The sequence below is a fragment of the Drosophila virilis genome, chromosome 3 (genome assembly GCF_030788295.1).
Source record: "Drosophila virilis strain 15010-1051.87 chromosome 3, Dvir_AGI_RSII-ME, whole genome shotgun sequence".
NCBI classification, from domain to species: Eukaryota; Metazoa; Arthropoda; class Insecta; order Diptera; family Drosophilidae; genus Drosophila; species Drosophila virilis.
This window is the reverse complement of record NC_091545.1, coordinates 24,908,624-24,931,776: the sequence shown is the minus strand read 5'-3', so window position 1 is coordinate 24,931,776 and position 23,153 is coordinate 24,908,624. Positions and strand designations below refer to the sequence as shown.

General features: G+C 39.3%; 1 protein-coding gene and 2 long non-coding RNA genes across 3 annotated transcripts; all 3 read left to right on the top strand.

The window, feature by feature from the left end:
- Positions 1 to 7: 7 nt before the first annotated feature.
- On the top strand, positions 8 to 764 carry LOC116650441 (uncharacterized). Its single transcript, XR_004303412.2, has 2 exons — positions 8 to 544; positions 609 to 764. It is a non-coding gene; the product is annotated as an uncharacterized lncRNA (long non-coding RNA).
- Positions 765 to 16,939: 16,175 nt separating this feature from the next.
- Positions 16,940 to 18,873, top strand: LOC6622105 (aspartate aminotransferase, cytoplasmic). The gene is made up of 4 exons (XM_002048418.4): positions 16,940 to 17,399; positions 17,578 to 18,052; positions 18,117 to 18,285; positions 18,357 to 18,873. The coding sequence occupies exons 1-4, from the start codon at positions 17,022 to 17,024 to the stop codon at positions 18,724 to 18,726; spliced, it is 1,392 nt and encodes a 463-aa protein (XP_002048454.1). The 5' UTR covers positions 16,940 to 17,021; the 3' UTR covers positions 18,727 to 18,873.
- A 3,032-nt stretch (positions 18,874 to 21,905) lies between these two features.
- LOC138911134 (uncharacterized) lies at positions 21,906 to 22,467 on the top strand. Its single transcript, XR_011416480.1, has 3 exons — positions 21,906 to 22,096; positions 22,150 to 22,216; positions 22,314 to 22,467. It is a non-coding gene; the product is annotated as an uncharacterized lncRNA (long non-coding RNA).
- Positions 22,468 to 23,153: the final 686 nt, after the last annotated feature.

The following is a 23,153-nucleotide window of genomic DNA, read 5'->3' as shown; positions in this document are numbered from 1 at the left end:
AAGAATATTAATAATAAATACAAAGAGTTAGAAGCTCTAAGCTCGGCGAGCTTCAAGAGATAATTGAATTAGTGAAGAGATCAAGAAAATGGAGAACATAAACAAATGCAGACAATAGACTAGAGAGAACAAAAACTGAATACGTATATCGATATATCGATATTTCTAGTGACGATAACACGATATTCGATATTATCGGTTTTGAGTCAAGTGTCATTGCATGCATTCATTCGTTCCTAAAAATAGTTAAGAATTTAAAAGTTTAAATTGAAAGTATAATTCGTAAATATGCTTAACTTTTATCAAGTTTGTCTCATAAGCTTTGCATTGCTTTGGAACATCTGGAGAATCGATTAAAAGATTGAGGTTAAGGATGGCGTTGTGCACGGCTTAAAATTCATCAAGTGCCACATCGAGCCATATCGAGAGGGTCGAGAGCTGCCTTCTTGGTGGGATAGTGTTTCAGTTAGACGACATTGAGACATGTCAAATTATATGTATGTATATGGTTAATTAAGTTTCGAGCCAAAATGTGCATACGTAGGTAAAAAATGTGTTTTTCTCATGTGCTTCATTTATTTACATATTTTCCATCTTCTGTTAAATAGATAAACTAGAAAATTGTATGAATATGTTGCCGTCAACTATGCTTTCCTGGAATTTATTAATTGAAATTCATTTATTATAATGATTCAGCTAATATGTTGTGTAAATTAAACAGAAAAACTTGCAAATTCAATAAAATGTTAACAATTTGCATGCAACAATTTGCCAATTAGCTTTTGGAATATAACAGTATAAATATTTGCCAAGCTTAACGTTATCCAATTGGGACGGAGCACAGGGTCGTTCGTCCTCCTCTTAAAGTTCAATCGACGCGCAATTTGTTAACCAAATCACAACTTGAAAATCAGGCCAGCCATTGCCTAATAACACACTTTAGAGCCAACAACATTTACAACAATTAAAGCGCTTAAGTCTAGGGCTCGGGTTGTTTTGTGTTGCTGTGCAATTACATGACAGCAGCGATAGCAGAAATAACAGCAACAACAACAACAACAACATTACGAATTACGATAATAATTTCCATTTCTAATTTCCTCACCATGCCAAAGGAATTTGCAGTTGCGAGCTATCGGTCGCTACTGCCGCCCGTTCCGCCCGTTTCGCCTTTGCCGCCCTTTTGCCCATGTTTCCGGTAGCAACAGCAACAAGCAATAAGCCCAACTACAACGACAACAATTGCAGCAGCAACAGCTAAGGACGCGGCAGACGTTGGCATAATTCCAGAATTCCAGCAGAAATCTAACAAAATGCAAATGCAATCATTGATTTTTCAGCTTATAAACGAAATAGACATCATGTGTGTTTGTTTGCACAGAACATTGGCCCAATTGCCGCTATCAAACTAACTGTTATATTGTCGAGATGACTTTTCAACGACTATTCTTTGGTCATGCAAATTTAATAATGTGCCCAAGTGTTGCTACGATTGCAAGGTATTTTTTAAATATGATATTAAAATACCAATTAAGGATTTTGCAGTCGTTTGCAACCGTAAGCGGAATTGTGCTTGTGCGTGTGCGTGTGTTTGTATACAAATGTGAAGAGCAGATCGTGAAGCTGATTTCGAAAGAAGAAGAGCCAACAGTATAAATATGGCTGCCAGTTAAAGCTGCAGTTTCAGTTGAAGCCGCGAGTCTGTAATGTCGTGTTCGTTCGTGTGTGTTCGTTAATAGCAGATCGTCAATGTGAGTTTGAAAGAAGAAGAGCCCACAGTATATATATGGCTGCCAATTGAAGCTAGCCTTTCAGTTTAATCTGCGCGGCGGTCCGGTTAAGATGGTGCGGTATTCTGCTTGTGCGTGTGTGTGTGCGGCTGCCGATTAAAGTTCGGCGGCAGTTGAAGGCGTGATGCAGCTCGGTAAAGATCGTGTATGTAAGTGAAAAGCGTGCAGCTTAAATAGAGTTGCAAATTTAAGAAGGTGGCGGTAATGTCGTGTTCATTCGTGTGTGTTCGTACATGTCCGATCATCAATGAAGAAGAGCCAACAGTATAAATAAGGCTGCCAATTGAAGCTAGACTTTCAGTTTAAGGTGCGCGGCGGTCCGGTTAAAGTGGTGCGATATTCTGCTTGTGCGTGTGTGTTTGTGCTTGTGTGTTAAAGAAAGCGAACGTATGAAGAAGAGCCCGTAGTATAAAGCTGCGAATTTAAGAAGGAGGCGGTAATGTCGTGTTCATTCGTGTGTGCTCGCACATGTCCGATCATCAATGAAGAAGAAGAGCAAACGGTATAAATAAGGCTGCCAATTGAAGCTAGACTTTCAGTCTAAGGTGCGCGTCGGTCCGGTATACTTAGATAGTGTGTTTGTGTTCGTGCGTGTGTGTTTGTATAGAAATAAAATGAGAGAATGAAGAAGAAGAGTCAGCAGTATAAATAAGGCTGCCCACTAAAATTGGGCAGCAGTTGAAACGGTGTGTTGACAAAAAATGAAGAAGAGGCAAACTAAACGAAGACGCTACGGAGAATCTGTGTCTATTGGACTTGAATGGCGTTTCAAAAAATGTTACAAGGTGAGTGCGCAAGTTTGTTTATTATGTGTTTTATACAATTTCCAATTTTTATTATTTACAGGTATGTATGTATGTATATACATTACATATGTATATATATATATATTCGCCATTTTGTTACTTTGTTACTTAGTTGACTTTTAGGCTCTTGCGGGGCATTTAGATAATAGGGTATCTTCTTACCAAAGCAAGTTTTGTTTGGTACCAACTTTCGCTTGACAATTTCAACTTGGATTTGTGTGCTTCGGGAGCTGTCGGCTAAGTTGTGCACCTGAAATGAGGTGCGCGTCGTGTTTCCTATATCAATTGAAGTTGGCTTGGCAAAAAAAAATTAACCACAGGGCTGCTGACTTGGTTGAAGGGTAACAAAATTCTTTTTATGCTGCCTCTTGTGGCTGCACATCATTGCGGCACGCCCATACGCCTACAATGCTGCTACTGCTGCTGCTGTCGATATTGTTGTTGTTTTTGTAATTTGATAATGCATTTGATTAAGGAAATGAAATTTTTATTAAGGCTGTTTGCTTATTCGCTTGCTGGCAGCTCGCTTCGCTTTTATGTTTACCATGCATGGGTATGGGCGCATGTGTGTGCGTGTGTGTGTGTGTGTGTGTGGCGGTATGTGTATTGCCATTTTGTTGCCTGTTCCGTTTTGTTTGCCATATTCCACACTTTTCTCTCGCTCAATGCCAGCTACCCTCAAGCTCTGCATTTTTGTTTTCGCATAATTTCTTTGAGTGCGGTTGGATCTCTGCGATTTTACGATGCGACCGCCAGCAGCGCCCCCAACCTGCCGAAGGTGGGCAAGTCTGGATTGTCTGGAAAGGGGACTTGGGTTAGCGGGCAACTGTTAGAGCTGCCTGGTATTATGTGTGTGTGTGTGTGTGTGTACGTAACGTTTACTTGAATTTCCCCATTTCACTATTGTGTTCTTTTTTATACAATACGCTTCTAGCATTCGCAAGCAACTGATGTTTTCACAAGCGATGCGGTTTTCTGTTTTGTTTATCTTTTTTGATAAAATTTGCATTTGCTTTAAGTAAATAAATAATTTAATTTTTCACACAGTTAGAAAATGCAAAGTAAGCTTTAATACAATATTGGCAAGCAAAAGCCAAGAAGGCAAATGCATATCAACTTTGATTTACATAGGCTAAAAAATGTATCTTAAATTGAATTCTTTTGTTGCGTTGTTTACAGAAATATGTTTAAGATATATTTATATATTTTAAATATTACAAAATATATAAAAATTTTCAATTTAATTGTATATGCTGCATCATATTACAAATTTAAATTTGTAAGCCTATGTAATTTGATCACAGCTTATTTTCTGGTCCACGCAATTCATCTCATTTCGCGTTGCTCATTTCGCATTGTTTGGCAACTTGTCAACGCGCCTATGGAATAACGAAGTTTATATTCAACACCATGCAAAAAACCTGAACAACAAAAACATCTACAGAAAACCCTAACCCTTCGTGCACTAACTAAGTGCGCTTATTCAACTCCAACAACAAACTTTTGCTATTGTTATTACATTTTGTTTTCTTTATTTTTATTTTTTTTTTTTGCTAAGGGTTGTCGGTCATTGACTTTCTCTCAACTTTCTGCTTGACATTTAACGAGCAAAACAAGCAACAAAAAAGCGAGGGAAAAAAACTAATAACAGCAGCGAATGTAATTTTAACATGTTAAGTGTTAGAATGAAGCCTACTTTGAGTACTAGAGCGCCCCGCTGCCCGCACTAGCCCCTCGCGGCACGAACGCAACCTCAGCTTATACAGCGGCAGCTTTCGCTGTCCTGCTGCTATTCTTCATGTTGTTATTGATGTTGTTGTTGCTGTTGTTGTTGCTGTTGCTGTTGTTGTTGTAAGTGTTCTCAGTGCCTGCATTGTTTTTGTTGCGTTGGCGTTGCTGTTGTGCCTGCCTCAGACATTGTCCCCGGACAATAAAAGCCGTGTTGATGTTGTTCTTGCGAAGACCCAGACCCAGAATCCAGCCCCGACCGCGCTGCGGTTGCTTTGCGCTTTAAGCATAAGGCAATTTTTGAATTTCAACAGCAATCTGTTAAAGAAACTGCAATACTGAGGAAACCAATCCAATGGAAATAGCTCCCCTTGTGGGTAAACAGACCGACAGTGAGCTGGGTGAACAGTTACATCCCAAAAGTATGCAATTAATAATCTAGTCTTAAAGAAGTTGGTCACACAGGATAGCATATAGCAACGTTAGCGCTTCGAACTTGTTGCATCTTAATTGAAGCACGTGCGCCACAGCTGAAACACCGACAATAACAAAAACATTTGACTACAATACATTCTTAAAATATATATATTAACCCGATACATTATATTTCCCACTTTCCGTACTGGGAAATAGTCTTCTACATGGAACCAGTATTGACTTGTGCTGCTCCTTTTTAATGGCCTTTAGGGTCCTGTTCGAGCCGAACCTGTTGGTTAATGTGCCTGCAACATGATTTAACAGCACGCTGATCTCTCAAACATGTTATCCACGCTCTCTCAAACGTGTTGTGTACGCTCTCTCAAACATATCACATCGGACACTCTCAAACATGTGCCATCCGGACTCTCTCGCACATGTTTGTATGTCAAATGCCGTGTTAGAAAATCCTTTAGTTTTTTTTTTGTGGCTTTTCAAGCCTTACCAAATTTGCCGTCGGTGGGTAACGTGAAAAATTGAAAAACTGAAAAATCTAACAGCAAGGACCTTGGAGACGTCCATAAATTTGCGCTGCGTGCGCTACAGACCTACCGCAAAGTTACTCATTTGGAGTAGACAATGGGTCGCAATTATAAAATGCGGTCCCATGCTGTTCAAATTACGCGATATGCTCGTGTGCGTGAGTGTGTTGGGCTCAAAGCTGGATTAAAATTGTCTGATTTTGTTTGCGAGCATAGGCAAACGGGGCAGAGGGGCAGCGGGGCAGGGAGCGAGGTGTGTGTGTCTTTGGGATCAATGTTGTGTGGTTGGCACTAGCCTGGACAACGGAAACCGGAAGTGGCGCTGCATGCAGCGGATATTGCAAATTATTAACCTTTAGCAACAATATCGTTTGCGATGGCAGCTGCAAATTTGCAGCCCTGGCTATTGTGCCGGATGTGTGACGCAGCCCCCGTAAAGCTTTCTAGGTTTTATTTTTCTGCCTCGGCAGCTGTGCAAAGTCCTTTTGCGGTTACCAGCACCACCTGGCCACCTGGCTAAAGCATCTGAATGTGGCTACTGCTGCTGGCAGTAAAACGATTTATAAACGATTCGCCAAACTTCACTGCAGTGCGACCTTTGGGCTTTGCGGCTATAACCCGCTTCTCATCGCCAACCCGCAAAACTTTTGTGGCCGAGTGTTAAGTGAATTTTTTGTTGTTCCTGTTGTTGCTGTTGTTGTTGTTGCCAGCTTTTTAAGGTCAAATATTTGCTAATGAGTTTTGTTCGCCATTTCCATTCGACAGCGTCAAATTTGGTAGCCCTTTTCAAATATGAAAGCACTCATACAAATATATGTATACAAGCTACATGAATGTATATGTCTGCCTACATATATTATTTAGTTGTGTAAATGGAGATTTCTGGCATTTTGAAAAGTTTCCATTGGCAAAATGTAAATTTGATGCCCTTTTTGCAATCTGTGTTTAGTCAACTTAAGAGCAAAATATTTGTTTGCGACGACAATAGAAACTTGATAAGATAGAGAACACTTTAAAACGGAGCACAAGAAACGGATGGAGTGTCCTTTTTCTAAAGTATCACACATGTCACACTCGAATTAAATGAAGAAAACTTTACGATTAGTTGAAATTTAAATATGCTTAATGCCATACTTTTGTTTTTTATTTATCAAGAATTGCTGAACGATAAACATTATTTGATATGGCTCGACAAATAATCCCTAACTACTTTTTTTTATTCGTCTATTAAGTGCCCATTTTGTTTGAGTACATTTAAAAGGCCTTTATCGATATGGTTGCAATTAAAAGTGCATATGTACATGCAAAAATCAAATTATTTTGTATGTAATTAAAAAGTATTATTTTATTTAATTTAAATTATGCAAATTGTTACATGAGCCGTCAAAACAAGAAAACCTAATTAGCCAACCTGCGGGCCATAAAGAGTGGCCGAACGAGTAATAATAATAAAAATTAAATTGAAATAATATTCAGGCGCGGGCAAATGTAAAACGAAAAGTGATTTAAATTAATTACACAGCATACTATTAAATGTGTATAAATAAAATCTGTGTGTATGAATCAATCTATAAAATGCGTGCATATATATATAAATATATATATATATATATATATATATATATATATAATATATATACATAATAAATGTGCAGAGCGTGGGCGGAAATTGATAGCCACAAGCCGCGGGCGGGTCAAGCCACTAGCAGAACCACAAACAGACCAAAAGACGAAAGCCAAATGGTCTCCCCAACACACAGCTCCCATTTACCGGCTTCCACCCACCGGCTCCAGGCCGCCCGTCCCCTCCGCGAGTCATCCAATCGTAAACTGTAGAGTGTGAGCTTGTGGCAATGTGTCGGACCGCGTGGCGTATGGACAATGCAAATTGAATTCCAATGACGAGATATCATTGATGCGTGGCTGAAATTTGCAATTCGTGTTTTGTCGCTCAAGCGGAAACAATCACAAAACAAAAAAAAGTCAAAAAAAGCAAACTTACTACGTTGGCAGACAAACGGACAGCAACAATTACAATGGCAATTCGAGGGCAGATTTGTGCCCCAAAGCGACGCACTTGCAGCCAGCTCGCCCTCAACCTACAGCTGGCCGAATGTGTTGAAAGCGTGTCAGTTGCAGCAGCGAATCGAAAATGATCAATAAAATGAAAATGAAAATCATCAACAAACTTTGATGCTTGGGTTAACGTTGTTAAACACGTTTACGATGAGGTATCATTCATTGAATACATATATTAAATGTTATTAATTCGAATATTTTTGTAGTTTGTGCTTGTTTGTCGAAGAAAGAAGATAAGCTGGTTACCTTTCGATTTTGTCATCTTTAAGCTCAGATAATGGCTTTGGCTTTTCAACAATTTCATGGTCTGTTTACAATCTTACGTAACTAAAAGTCTCAAAAGTTATTCTTACGAATAATAGTAATAATAATCGAATAATAAGTCAACTGTGCAGCCGCCATTTATTTGATTACAAATGTTGTTAAATTTTTACATTCATATCGAAGCAGTGGAATTTGTTGTCTCATACCAAATGATTGCATACTTTATGGCTGATTGCGGCTTCTAACCCGAATTGGAAAAGGCTTTGATGTTCAATGGTGCAGGGAATTTTGTGCTTTTCGTCGAAATCAAATTCCTTGTTCAGTGGAATAAATATGTCGAATATAACATATAATAAAAATATAATAATAATGCTATGTGCGACTGGGGTAAAACGCTTGCCCCATGTTTTGTGTGGCTTATACACACTTATTGCCCTGGCTTTTGTTTTTATTGTTTTTATTCCTTTCGTATTTCGTATTTATGTGTTGTGTTTCAGCAGGATTTATCGCACTTGGACTGCGGGCGCTTTGTTTGCGGCCCTGCTCCGGACTGACATGAAAATCCAAGCGACGCCAACGTCTAAAAATTGCAGTCACATTCGTCGGCTACAACTGAAAATTGTGGGGACCTGGTGTTGTGGCTAGTGGAGCGCGAGAGAGAGAGTGATAGAGAGAGAGAGAGAGAGGGGAGGTAAGGGTCGGGTACTGTTGATAGCTGAAAATTCTGGTATTGTGGCTCCAAACACAGCTTTGTGACCGTCTGCAAATGTTTGGCGCCAGCTTGTAAGTCCTCTTAATGCGCCGTTCTTTTTGGCTATGGGTCTGCCCCATTTTAAACCCTACCAACTTCGTGGCGGAGGTGTTCGTTTTAATTGCATTTTTGTTGTGTTGTGTGGGAAAATTGCATGTCATTTGTCAAGAGGCGTCGCAACGCCCATTTGCATTTGCCTAAGCTATATTAATGAGTGGTTGCCCAGCGCTGAGTGCTGGCTGGTTCTTCAAATGCTCCTTCACGGCTCCTTCACCCATTGTGTGGATCAGTTTGGCTCCAGCTGAGAAATCATTTGGCGGAATGCAAAGTGATTAGTAGTCCCCTCTGCCACTTCGCCTTTTTGACAATGACGTCAATTGAAAGAGTTTAAAAACTACTAAAGTTTTTATATTTTTAAAAATAATTATAACGATGACAAAATTGTGATAACTATGTTTAAATATTCGCACTATATTTACCATATAATTTATTTATTTATTTTTTTTTTTGATTTAATGACTAAAATGAGCTTTTATTCTCTTTGCATACTTTTATTTGGCATTTGCTTGTGGATCACAGAAATTACATGGCATTGTTGCCATTCGAAATCGCTTGAGATTGTTGTCGTTGTTTTTTTTTTTTTTTTGATTTGCATAAGTTTTAAAGCAACCACAATGTGGGCGAAAAACATTTTAAGTTTCAGTTAACTTTTTGCCATTCATCAGGCGCAAAGGACGCGACGACAGTCGCAGGACAACATTTTAATTTGCTATGCTAAGCGGCAGCGCCAAGGACATTGTTGGCCTGCCTTGCTGGGGTCGGGTTGAGGGTGAAAGCAACAATCAGTGACAGGCCCACGACCAGGAACAGCACCACGACCAGGACAAGTAACAGGACCAACCGAGCACTGAGTGGCAGCTCTTTGGTCTTCAGGCTTGTGCCGCAAATCGCACACAATGCGTTGGGCCACAAAAGACTTTTGAGCGGGCGCCGGGAGCCGGGAACTGAAAGCCGCTCTTCAAAGGCCAATTAATCAGTTTGTGGAGCTGGGCGGCAGTTCAAAGCGGAACCAGCAAAAAATGAAAAAAAAAAAAACGGAAATCAAACTTGCATAGCTAGAAACTTGTTTTTGTTTTTATTTTTTCTGATTACTTCATCTTTTTTCTTCTTCTACTATATTTTACATCAATGCGGGCCCATTTATAAAGCTTCGATTTTTATGGCGCGTCTGTTGCTTAAGTTCACATAGTTTATTGCGGTCATTTTTTGGCAGCATAGTTTTTGTGCTTCCAGTAAAATGTATAAACTTATTTGTGGCTATAAATATGGTCACGATATTGGCCTAATTGAGTGTAATACATGTTTCGCATTTCAAGCATAGCCTGGTGTATGATTTTTTTTTGGTTTTGATATCATTTTCTTGAGCCATGCTGAACGATTTGTTAAAGGCATAAAATGTCTTGTGCTGCAATTTGTTAACAGTTAATATTGCAGGTGTGGCTGCCAGAGCTAGGACTCACAGAACACAGCTAAGCTTAACCAGAGAAGAGAAGAGCTATATATACAGGAAGGAAATCGTTAATTCTATACATTCTTAGCTAGGCAAAAATAACAGGCATACTTGAGTAAAACCCTAGATCAATGTGTTGCTTATAGATAGTGAACTTTAACAGGTTCGCATTACGCTTCCATAAAAAGCAATTGTAAAGAGTTTACAACTAAAGCTAGACATTCGATGTATTGTATTTTCTCAACATTACCTGATTGAGCATGATATTCTTCTTTGTTAAAGCTTCTATATGCTTAGTAGACTTGGCTTATGGCGTATCATTGAGTTCGGCCAATGGAGCGAGTCATCGAGCTCATGGCAAAGTTTTAGGCCAACAATGACAACTAATAAATGAATATTGACAGGCGGGCAGGGCCAGTCTGGTAGGTCAGGTTGTCAGCCTATCGACATCAGAGCCTGGCTAATCGCACAGTTATCGACTTAATGGTTTTTCTTTTCAAAAAAAAAAAAAAAAAAAATAAATAAAGAAGAATAAAAAAAGTTTCTTATTGAAAGGCACTTTGACATGCACGATATACGCAGTCAAACATATAGGCCCACACACACTCGTACGCAGTCCACTTGACAGGCCAAGGCAAACACTTTGCCGCTGCTGACCTCGAATGGGCCTGGATCAGCCCCAGTCCGAGCCCAATTCAGTCTCAGCGAGAGAGTCGAGCGTTGTGCCTTTGAACTGCAAGTCAAGTCAAATGAAAAGCGCACCAATGGAAACTCAAACAAAAATGGCGAATGTTTCTGCTTTTGGGGCCTGAGTTCTGCTTGGGGGGGCAGAACCTGGCCGTATGTCGCTTTGGGGCGTGTACAGACTATAAATAAAAGGTTGCCCTATTGATTTTATAACATGCAGCAGCAACAGCAACAGCAAAAGGGAAACTCGTGAGTGTTTATCATCAGTTTGTTTACCTTTTACCCACATTCCTCGACTATTGTTCTTTGCCTTGTGTCCGTCTCCGTCTCCGTGTCCGTGTCCGTGTCCGTCTCCGTGTCTCGTTGCCGCAGCGCCTACAAATCTTATCTGTGCTGCCTTTGACCTCTGGGCTAATGGAGAGAAATTGCGTTTTAATGAGTCGACAGCTTTATCATAAGGGGGTATTTTCGTTCTTTTTTTTTCGTTCCATTTCTTTCGGCTTATAGGCCCATATTTGCCATGATTTTTTAGATAATTGTCAATTATGCGCAATTAGTTTAAATGCACGTGTTTGCAATTTTTCCTTTTTGAGCTACTTCAATGTGATTTATTTGAAAATAATTGCGCATATTAGATGGCAGTCGAGTCGGTAAATTGTGAAGTTGACAAATTGACAGACTGACAGGCTCGACACAATGTACAAGAAAATTGCACAAGGCGCGGCCTCAAAAATTGAGCCTAATGACGAGACGTAAATTATGAGTTATTTATAAGTATACAATGCCGAGAATAATAATTTAAAATGAACTCGCTAAGAATGTGGCATATAATTTTATTTACATACACACAAATACTTATTTATTACAAATTGAATTACGCTAGAGGCAAACAAAGTCGCTTTAAACTCAATTGAATGCCAGCATGGTTGGGAATGGATTGGCATTTACCATGGAATTCTCATATATTTCAGGCATCACCTCGATACCGACTGCATTCTCTGGTGTAGTTCGCATCTAGTAAATCCATATTTGCCAGCTCGGTTCGTTCTGCAAATTCTTGCCTATGTCTGCTCCCGGGCGCGTATTTCGCATCATACTCGTAAATATGCGTGCATATGCATGCAGAATACCAAAGAGACAAAAAAAAAAAAATTGAAAAAAAAAAACATAGAAAACACAGCAGGAACAGCAACAAAAATGCGGCGAACATGCTGCACCGAGAGAAACAGCCGGGCACGTTCCCTGGATACGGGCATGGCCTACGGCCCGTTTGCTTTACGACTTCATTTGTACGCCTAGCATTTCCATTTTGCCTTTTCACGACAAATGCAGCATTTGCTTCCTGTTGTGCCGCACTTCAATTTGTTTTACTTTCCTTGCCACTTTTTGAGCGATTTATTGAGCCAGCTGGCGCAAAAACTGTCTATCAGTTGGTAAAACAGAAGTCCTACCTCCAACTCCCTTATAAATTGATTTTGTTTTTTTAAATTTGTTTCATTCGTTTTTTTTTTTTTACAAGAATTTTCAAGGTCAATATTTGTTTTACTTAGGCTTTCAATTGGCTACCCATTTTAGGCACTCGTCCTGTGTCCGTGCTGCCCACAAATGGTTTTTATACAATCTATAAACAATCGCCTCTTGATGTCGTATATTTATGCTATTGTGTATAGATCATTCGGATAGTTTCATATGATTTAGTTTTCTTTCGGCAAACGCGTGGAGAAACCCATTTCAATAAATATCTATTGCTGCGATGGTAATTTAATGGTTTCAGATTCAAACATTTGAGATTCTAAGCTCTATTTATTTACCACAAATACCGCTACACAAATGGTTGGATCAAAGCGTCTCAGTGCGCTGGCAAAGTTGAAAGTTCATTAGTAAGCCATAAAGTAGACTATAAATTCATGCATATAGAGCATATGTGCACCACAAACACACACACACACACGCACGCACAGTGAATGGCTCATTATCAACACCCACGCAGCTGGCAGGGAACCTGCTCAGAAACAACAACAAGAAGAATAACAACAACAACAACAACAACAACAACAACAGCAGCAACTAAGGATGTGGCCGCATAGGCGTTCGCAGCCGCCAGTTCAAGTGGTTTTTCCTTTAGCCCAGCTATGAGACGTTCGAGGGTCTGTAAGTGTGTGTGTGTGTGTGTGTGTAAGAGCGTAGCATATCTTTAGGCGCCATCCAACCGCATATCTACATTTAAATTATGCAAGTTGTTGTCTAGGGCCCGCCGTCTATTCCTCGCATTCTGCGCGCCTGTTTAGTCGACTGTTTGTCTGTCTGTTTGTTTGCCCTGCCGCCAACGTCTTTGACCCAGAAGCACACATTTTGGCGCTTTTATCCTCTGCTTTACATATACATATATATGTAGATACGAGTGTATGTGTGTGTGTAGTGCATAGCAAACTTTTTGGGCCAGGTCTCTTGGTTTGTGTATTTGCACACGTTTTTCAGCCTGCAGCAATTTGGATACACACACACAAACACAAATATATATTTCATATATATATATATATATACTCGCATACCTGGGTACGCTTTTCATTTGTACCTGCTGCTGTTTATTTGTTTAAATTTAACGCATCTCTGCCCTGCCCTGCCCCCTCGTCACATGTTTGTCAGTCTGTTTTTATATTTTTTTTTGCTTTGCTTCTATTTCTATTTCTAATTCTCATCTATTTCTTTTTTTTTTCTTTTGGTTCAGCATAAAGTCAGATTTATTTTGTGGGCGTCGCTGCAAATTATGTTAACAAATTTTTACAAACATTTCGGTTGCGCTACAAAATGTGCGCGTTTAGGGTTTTGCTATCAATTTTTGATATTGTTCTGTTTGTTATTAATAGATCCAATGAGAAACTGTTACTGAAATATTTGAATTGCTTTAAATTTGACATCTTTAATTTCATTTACTCTTAATCAGGTTTTGAAAATTGTCATTGTTTTTTTATTACCTTTTTAAGTCTTCTTTTTTCTAAAATTTTCAATTATGGGTCAACATGCAAGTTGATAGACATTCTTTTTAATTTTTTTCTTTATTTATTTTTCTTACCTACAAATTGCTTTAGTTTCGGTTCATTTGTTTGCATCATCAACGAAATCATTTAGCACAGCCAACGTTCGGTTTTCACATTGCTGAAAATTTCTTTTATTTATATTTCGTTTATTTCGCGCTGCGTTTTCAATTTTCATTTCATGTTTTTTTTTTTCTCCCGCCAGCATCAAATTCGTTGGCCAAGCTATTCCATTTATTTTTTGTTTAATTTTTTTTGGGTTTTTTTTTTCATTTCATTTTCTGGGGCGGACGTTGTCTAACCGGTGGGCTTCGTTGCGTGAAATCGCATCAGTTGTACAAACATTAGGCGCGTTATTTAATTTGCCATTGAGGCAGTGCGCTCCATTTATTCAATCCACGTCCACGTTGTGGTCCTTGTCCGTAGCCAGTTGGCCAAAACAATAAAAAAGGTCCGTTCAGCGTTTGGCTATTGTTGGTAGGCAAACTTTTTGCATGCCAAACGATTGTGCAGCTTATATTTAGGCTTGATCAAATTTAATTACAGCAACGTAACGCAACGCAACGCTCAAAGTAAAATTACTTGGAAAATTAGCAAAATGAAGCCGGAAAAATCAATGTGACCTTGGCAAACTTAAGTCAATCAGTGGACTGTGTGCAGCTCGAGTCATTGAACATGACCCAGTTCGATACTTTCTAAATAATTGATCAGTTGCTTTGGCCATTTGTGTTGAAGCGACGGCAATACAGACCTAAGTAATTGAGCCAACCCTCGTACCCTCCAGCCCTCCCTTCTCTATTTTTGTTAATAGTCTTTGTTCCACAAGAGGCATCGAGCTTAAGTTGCTTAAAGTATTCGTGTCCGTATCTAATTGGCTGACTTCAGGTAATGTTGTAATTTGACGCTGTTCTTAATTTGCGTAAGAAAATGTTTGTAGATTACCTTTTGCTTTTGGCATTCCGTCGAAATTGTGTGTCGAATGCAAGGCGAATTAACTATGTGAGCAAAAACTATATCAATTCTAGTATAAAATGCTAAAAACCTTTATTTCATATATTATTATTTACAACTTCTATATAAAACTACAATTTCTGTATTCAGAACTAAGGCTCTTGAACATTTATTCGCTTAATTAATATGTTGAATTATGAAGCCAAACTATATAAAACTTTTTGCCAAGTCCTCACTTGGCCAATCCCAACATAATTTAGTTAAATAATTTGACTTTATATAGTACATATGAGTTTATTAAAGTTGTTTATACAAGCAAAGCAACATACAGCAGCTTCCAGTTTAATGATATTTAAATTTTGTTTGCCAAAAAACTTTTCGCATTCGGGCCAAGGAAAATTGCTTGTTTAGTTATTTAGTTGCTTGTGCAAATATACTATATGCTGTAACTTAAGGTCAGACAACACTGAACTTAAAGCGGATCATAAGTGTCGTAAATGTGGCTCAAATATTTAACGAGCGTTTCTGGCTGCCTTATTAGGGCAATTCTTACACTTTTGCCTCGTATATTGCTCATACGCCGTGTTGCGCATGAAACTTGGCCCCTCAATAAAAGGCATACGGTTGGCTCGGGCACTCATTCAGTCTGATTCATAATTACATACTTATTTCCATTTAATGGGAACATCTTAGTTAATGCTTTTGCGGTCATATTGTGTACGCATCTTGCTTTGGCCTTTGCATTCGCCTTACTTAGGCATGCACTTTGTGCGTATCTTTTAATAGTGCTCCGAACGTGTCAATTGAAATGTTCTTTATTGAAAGTTCTTCGGATGTTTATTTAATTCTGAAAACTTAAATAAGCTTATCGTATTTGATTGATTGTTCAATCAAAACTGTTTTATTGCACGCCTGGGATAAAATATACTTTATTGCAGAAACTTTTCGAAACAAAGTTATCTATTTGAAGTTCGGAAAGCATATTAAAACTACACGTATACGTTTCTATAAGCTGCACATGGCTTTCGATTGACTATTTTGTACTGGATTTATAAAGATCTGTTCTGCTAGTGTCACTTGGCAATTATCGAACATTATCAAGTTATTGAGTTAATGCGAACTTGAAGGCAGCCTTTAACCCAAATCAAATTCAAGTGTGGGCCAAAACTTATTTCGAAATACATGAATTGCTTATGCTCAAACATGTTTGGCTAAAACTTGTGCCTGGCTATAAAGTAGTAGGAGCCGCCTATAGTTGGCTCATAAATTATGTGAATGCTGCCAAATTGTTATCGCAGCATTTGACACATGTGAAACTAACCGAAGCCCGTACATAATTAATGCCTAAGCCTGGAGATAGGCAAAGTTCAAGGTTGTCTGAGAGCCCAATGAGAGTTGGCTATAAACTAAATTTCGATGGCTTATACGTGTGCCGGACCGGAATGTGAAGGATGCGAATTTGGTGCATAACCCGAAATGAGTTCTAGAGTTTTGCATATGCTGATTTAGACTCAAAAGCGTGTACAATTTGAGTGTGCCAGAAAATATGATGAGCAAAAAGGAAAGCCTTTTATTCTCACACACGCACACGCACACGCACACGCACACGCACAATGACAATGGCAAACGAGAAGCAAGAAACAACTTTTGTATAGCATACTTTTTAGCGAAATTATTTACATACAAATGCTGATGATGTTGATGAAAGTGGAAAGACGACAACGACAACAACAACACCACCACAGGCAATGCCAACTTGCTGGCAGCGAGAAGGAAACCCAGGGACAAGCCGACAAGCAGACGCGCCCAAACAAGGACGTCGTCACGCCGTCGGGCTTGCTAAGGATCCACACGCGGGCACTTGAAACTATTGCGAGGGCGTCTAAAATGCCTTTGCTGCTAGTTTTCTGTTGCAAATACTTTTTCGGCATCATTCCGTTGCCGTAAAGAACCAACCAGGGGAGTGGCACAACTTGAGTCACTGCCTTTCAATCTGTCTGTCTACCCGTCCACCCACCCCTCTGCTTGTCTGTCTCCTTGTTCGTCCGACCGTCTGTCTGTCTGTCTGTCTGTCAGTTAGTCAGTTTCGCTTTGCGTGTGTGTAATGAACAAATTTTGAGCGCGCAAATTTTCACTTGTTACCATTTGATTAAGTGAAGTGCGTGTGCTTGGCCCCCTATACAGTAGCACAGACAACTTTCTTTTTTTTTACGAACAATACAAATTAAATTACTAGAAAGATTCGTGTCACCTCGGCTGTAATGGAGCAGCACTTGCAGACACTATGCGAGGCCTGGGTCGATCAACGTACAAAGATTTTAGAAATAAATTACTTCAGATAGAATTTTAACTTCTGTTGTAGACTATGACTACATTTAGTTTGCCATCAAAACTACACATTCAAAACTTCACATATATTTTTCGGATTTTCATTTTAAAAAAATTAAAACATTTTCTGGCAATGTGTGCCACGTGCGCCCTAGCACACAGCGTCCTGCAGCACGGAATTCGCAAGTCCACGACTCGTTGCAGCTCTGCAACAGCAAAGTTTTTGCCTTTCAGTCGGGTCGAACGTCTAAAGCCCACAGATATGAACAATCTGGAGCAGGCCTTCGAGCTAGATTCCAGTCCACAAAAGATTAATCTGTGTGGAGAAATCTATCGTGACATTAACGGCAAGCCACATGTTTTTCAGGCGGTACGCAAAGCTGAAATTGGGGTAGCAGGTGATGACAAATACTCTAATGAATCGCAACCACCTCTGGGCAATCCAGATTTCATACGAGTAGCCAATGAGTTGGCCTTGAATAAAGCAGCGCCTGCTCTATTACAGAATCGGGTGAGTTTAATTAGCTAGAGTGAGATTAATTGATCGCATTGTGGTCTGTCAAATATTATAAAATGGTCTGACTACATTTGATTACATGAATATTTCTTTAGTAAGATCGAAATATTTAGGTCGTGATTGACGGCATGAGATTCGCATATCATCCTCATTATCCCACTTTTCAATCCAGGTGCTAGGCATACAGACCCGTTCGAGTCTCGATGCATTGCGCCTTGCCGCACAGTTTCTGCGTGAAAAGATGCAGTTTAATGCTTGCATGTTGCCGCGCCCTTGCTGTGAGCGGTGCGAACGCATATTCAAGAGCTCCGGCTTCACCTGTCACAGCTTTCAGTATTACTGCGAGGCGAAGGGTGAGCTGAATATCTATGGATTGGTCGCAGACCTGATGACTGCACCGGAGGGCGCCGTTGTGCTGCTTGATGCCTGTGCACAAAATCCGACTGGCTTGGATCCCAGCCTCGATGAGTGGAAGCTGATTGCGCACATTATTAAATGCAAGAAATTGTTGCCGCTCTTCCATTTGGAGTCGCATGGACTTGCTAGTGGGGATGCTGCACAGGATTCTTGGGCACTGCGTTACTTTGTCGACAGTGGCTTCGATTTGCTCTGCGCCCAATCGTTTGTCAAGAATTTCGGTTTACACAGTAAGCGACAAGTTTCGCCAGCTCCAACTGCCAACTCACTAAATTATATCGTTTGCGAATGCAGATGAGACCGTAGGTCAGCTAATGGTCGTGCTTAAGAATTCCATACAGCTGGAAACGGTGCGGGAACAGTTTGAGGCCATGTTGCTTCAGAGAAACGATAAGAGCTGTTCAGTGTTTGCTAGTCGTATTGTGGCTAAGATACTGACTAACGCATCTTTACGTCATGAGTGGTAAGACGATTGATAAAGGCAATTGTTTGTACAACATTAAACAATAACTCTTTGGTATTCACTGTGAACAGGACTCTGTCGCTCCAGGAGATACATCAGCGTATTCAACAAATGCGCTTGGCCTTAAGCAACAAATTGGAGCTGCTTAAAACGCCTGGCAGCTGGGATCATCTAAAAGAACAGACTGGTTCGCATCTATATACAAATCTAAAGATACCGCAGCTGATAGAGCTTCGTAACAAGCATATTTATGTGCCCGATTCCGGACGCATCAATCTGGGCGCCTTGAGTCCAACTAATGTCGATTTTGTGGCTGGAGCCATACATGATGTAATGCTCTCAATGCAAAGCGAGACAGATGCAAATAATAACATTTTGCCATGTGCATGGCCGTACGTGCAATGCTTTGAAGTTCCCACAAGCGAGATGGCAAACAATTGATTTTGGGTTATAAGATTATTTATTATAACATTCCAATTACAATATCGCACTAACTGAAACTACCCAAATCACTTATGCGTCTGCCAAGGATGCTCGCACAGGAATGTAAGGAGCAATAAAATTCAATGTTTCAAAGCTCAAGAGAAACTTTTTTTCTACTCCTTGGCAGTATGATGAAAAATGCACTTTGCAATTCTCGTCATAGTCGCACATGTCGTCGCACAGCACTTATAAACGTCACATTAGAGTCAGTTTCTGCAGCAAGAGACATAATGTTATGGCGAAGGGGTTGGGTGCGGATGGAGGTTTTGGCAACAGCTCGTTAAACTAGAGTTTAAAGGTTTTGACGTTGAGTGTACTTGCATTTATGTGTGTGCGACACGCATATACTGTTATTATGAACTTATATGAGGGTCATATATTTATGAGTTGACATACTGCGAACATAAGGACTCAAATGTACAGAGAAATTTCAAATATTTAAAAGTAGCTTAATTAAAATAGTTATGCAGCCAAAACAAGCGAAAGCGTGTAGTTTCCATTTTTTAATTTTTAATTAAAAATGTTTTCACATGCTGAAAAAAGCAGTTGCATTTTTTGTTCTTGAAAAATAAGAAACAAATACTCAGTTTATTGCATAAAATATTCACCTTTTTTTCCGTGTATGCGCAACAGATTTCGTTTACTATGCAAGAAGGATGGCAGGGAGCTGAACTTTAAAATGTGGCCCATGTCATATGTACATAAGTAGTTAAGGGCTTGACACACAACTGTTGCGCCCCAAATATATTTACCCAAAATCGAACCCTTTTTATGTGCTGCTGCCCGCATTGCCCGTTGGCGTATTTAACCGCATGGGCTATAAATCTCGCAACTGAGGCAGTTCCAGGCAGGGGAAAAATAGAGTGATATACATTTTTTATGCCAATTCGCGTATTTGCTATTACTTTCTGGCAGCGTCTCTTGAGACCTTTGGGTGATTCTCTGGCCCGAGAAGTAGTCGCTGGCATGCAATTTGTCAGCACTGCGACCGCCAGTCATTGTCAGGGTTAACCCAGTGCCTTAAAGTGTTCTAATGAACGTCATTGACGTACTCAACTGCCCTTTACAAGTCCACAGCGATTGGCGCAAAAACATTTCCCCAATTCCTTTTCAAAGCTTTTCAATTCAATTCAATCGGTTTGACAGTATCGAAGGCAATAAAAATGGTATGGGTCAATACTATATAGTATATATATATATGTGCAAGTTGTTGTATGTTTGACACAAACGTGTTTTTGGTTTCTCTCTTTTTTCAAGTGTGCGTGCGGTTTTTATCATTGATTGAACATGTTAAGACGCCTTGAAGACATCAAATTTACACTTGAAGTGTCTCAAGCGACAAGTGATCCAGTTCAGGGCACAGAATATGGGCGTGTTCTCATTCTACAGCCTCTTAACTTTTGCGCTCGATTCGTGAAGTGTGAAATGAATTTAATTTGTGTGGCTTTTCAAGTAAAATACGGTATCCTCCAAAGTGACGGAATTGAATGGAGTTTCATATAAAACAAATATTAAATGAATTGCTGCAATTAAACTTGATTTGATTTAAAAACTTTCTGAACAAGAAATTCATTTTAAAGTGTTCAAAATTTGTACCTTTTTCTTTATGATAATTTAGATGGCATTATTTAAATATTTAAAATAAAAAAGGACTTACTTGTTTTTTAAACTAAATTTGCGAATTTATTTCTGATATTTTCTATCATATAAAAATGAACATGCTCGGTCAAGAACTACCCAGCGCCAATGCTGCTGTGTTGCTCTGCACTGTTTGTTTTAAATGTACTTATGAAATAAATTTATATTTTTTTAAATTTAAATAAGTATATGTATTAAGGGGTATACATGGAAGACGAATTATGTTCGTAAATAAAAGATTTTGTAGACAACTGGCAGCTATCAGAAAATGCGCATGCTTTACCATCAGCTGCAATTTTTTTGCATTTATGTTATATTTTTGCAAACACGTTTCGTGTCTGGTGTCTTGTTGCACACGGTTTTTGGTAATCGTTTTACCGCATTTTCGTGGTTTCACATACTTTGCTCAGTGCTCGCAGCTTGTTTCCGCAACGATCCGACCGCAGCGACATGCCAATTGTGGCAAATGTTGTGGATTTGCGCAGTTGGCCGCGGCTCAAGGGAAGCGAACTTAAAACACGTTGAAAGGCGCAGCACAGATTGTCGTACAGAAATGTGGCAGCAAAATATAAGGTGGACTGCATAAATGCAGCAGCTATAAAGTCTTTTTGGTAGACTACAAAATGAACTACGTATTCACAGTTCTAAACAAGTACGTACATACTTACATACATGAATACCTTTTCAGCAAGCACACTAAAAGGGTCTTGAAATATGTTTACATTATATATAAATGGGTATTTAGAATATGTTGTTATTGTCCTGTGACACGTTTCATCCTTTAGCAACGGCTCGTCGTGAAACTCATACTCATCCTCATTGAGTTATTCGCACTTTATGATTCTTTTGACTTTTCACGCCTCGCTTGATTACCTGCCATTTTTTACGCTGTCATTTTATTTTTGCGCTTTTATTTTCTGTTTATACACTTACGTCTTATTTTGCTCAGCACCTAATTTGTCAATTGACGCTGCTTTTATTCGCATAGTTACTGTTGATTTACCCTCTAGTTTAAGTGGCAATTCAATTTAAACCATCAATTTGAAGTTGTACTAAAAATTGTGCTTTTAATAGGCACAATTCTCACAAAAACAGGCAATACTATAAAGTATAGTTAGTTTTCTCAAGTATATTGCCGCGTTTATTTGCCTCGCAAAAATCTAACATGTTTCCTTTCGTCGAGTTACATTTTCGAACGATTCTTTCTACATGTATTCCGATGTTTATCAGATGTCGTTCATTGGGTTGGCGTATGGTAAAACTCGAAAATGCCAAGTTTGGCGAAGATATCTGAAAGCTTGACAAAAATGTTCCAGGCAAGAGCTTATTCTTCCCATATGGCAGCTATATAAAGTGGCGATCCGCTGTTGATGGCATTCCTTAAAAATATAAGGAGCATACTGAAGCTAATAAATGTGGATTAAACTCGATTCAGTATTCTGATACATATTTATAAATTCATCGAGCAGGCTTATTTATTTGTGAAATCAAGACAAGTCGCCCGACCTTGTGCTTTAAACTGTCATTGCCGAAAGTGACTTTAAGGTCATACCCCGCTGTAAGGTTGGCCATTTTTAAGGGCACTTCACTTCACGTGAATGTAATTTGAAGCAGGAACAGGATGGGTGAATAAATTGGTTTCTGTCGTATAAAGCCATTACTTGGCACCCAGCACACAAAGGGCCACACTGTAGGTATGAATTTTAATATGTGTGCATATTTATATATAAAATATTTCACAAGTTGACAGGAAAGAGAACGTCAATAAAAACCAAAAAGTTATCGACACTTGGGGCTGGTGCCTTTCCAGGTGGGAACAAAGGGTTGTTGCCATTCTCGCCACATGGCTTAAACTATACTTTCAATTTTGAGTTCAAGAACAGTAACTAACTTTGTTTCCTTTTAAGGTTTACTTAACTTGAAGCATCAAATGTTAACAATAATAATAGCTGGATCAATTTAAACCAATTCTAGCCGTGAACGCACGAAACATAATTATAAATGTAGCACCAGTTTAGTCCAAATCTGAAGCCAAATTTAAAGCAGTAGAGTAAACCAATGACTTGAAGTACCAAGTTTTGTTTATTTAAATTTTACAGAAAGCTAACCGCCAGACTGAAGATGCTAGAACTAAAGTGGTTTTTAGTTTCACTCTCGGCTTATGCCAATAGCCCATGTTGGTCACATAACAAAGAAAACTTTTGCAACTTAAATTCAAGCACACTTACGCTTAAGTATTCCAGCACGAAGAAGCAGGCACATAAGCTGTCGTTAGTCCATTAACCAAACACCTATTGAGGTGATTGCGCACTTTCAACTCGTTGACACTGGCGTTAGCGAAGTGAGAGTTAAATTTCAGAAGGGCCACGGGCTCATTAGCAACATCAGAAGTGCGTTTGGCCTGAACCTGACGGCAACTAGGGCCAACGCATCGCTATCCCAGTTAGTTGGAAATGTCAGGCAGCCACAGCTAAATACTCGATCCTAGCTAAGGACTGTGTTAGCCATAAATTCGCTTTTGCTAACAATAAGGATATTAGATGTCACTGTCGTCATGTCTTTGCTTGTTCGTTGCTCGGAGTCCACAGTTCAGCAATGCAATTTCCATTGCAATGCATTTTCCTTCTCGATTTTCCCTACAAACAAGTAAAATGAAACGGCAATTTCTTGGCCATTTTCATATTGTAGTCATTGCTGTGCGTGTATTTGTGTGTGTGTGTGTGTGTGAATGTGAATTCATTGCTCAT

What these genes read in the sequence shown, in the direction of transcription:
- LOC6622105 (XM_002048418.4), top strand. Translation starts at nt 17,022, where the DNA reads ATGTGTGCCACGTGCGCCCTAGCACACAGCGTCCTGCAGCACGGAATT. An exon ending in CTGCTCTATTACAGAATCGG is followed by an intron (nt 17,400 to 17,577) that starts GTGAGTTTAATT and finishes TTTTCAATCCAG; the next exon opens with GTGCTAGGCATACAGACCCG. An exon ending in GCATCTTTACGTCATGAGTG is followed by an intron (nt 18,286 to 18,356) that starts GTAAGACGATTG and finishes CACTGTGAACAG; the next exon opens with GACTCTGTCGCTCCAGGAGA.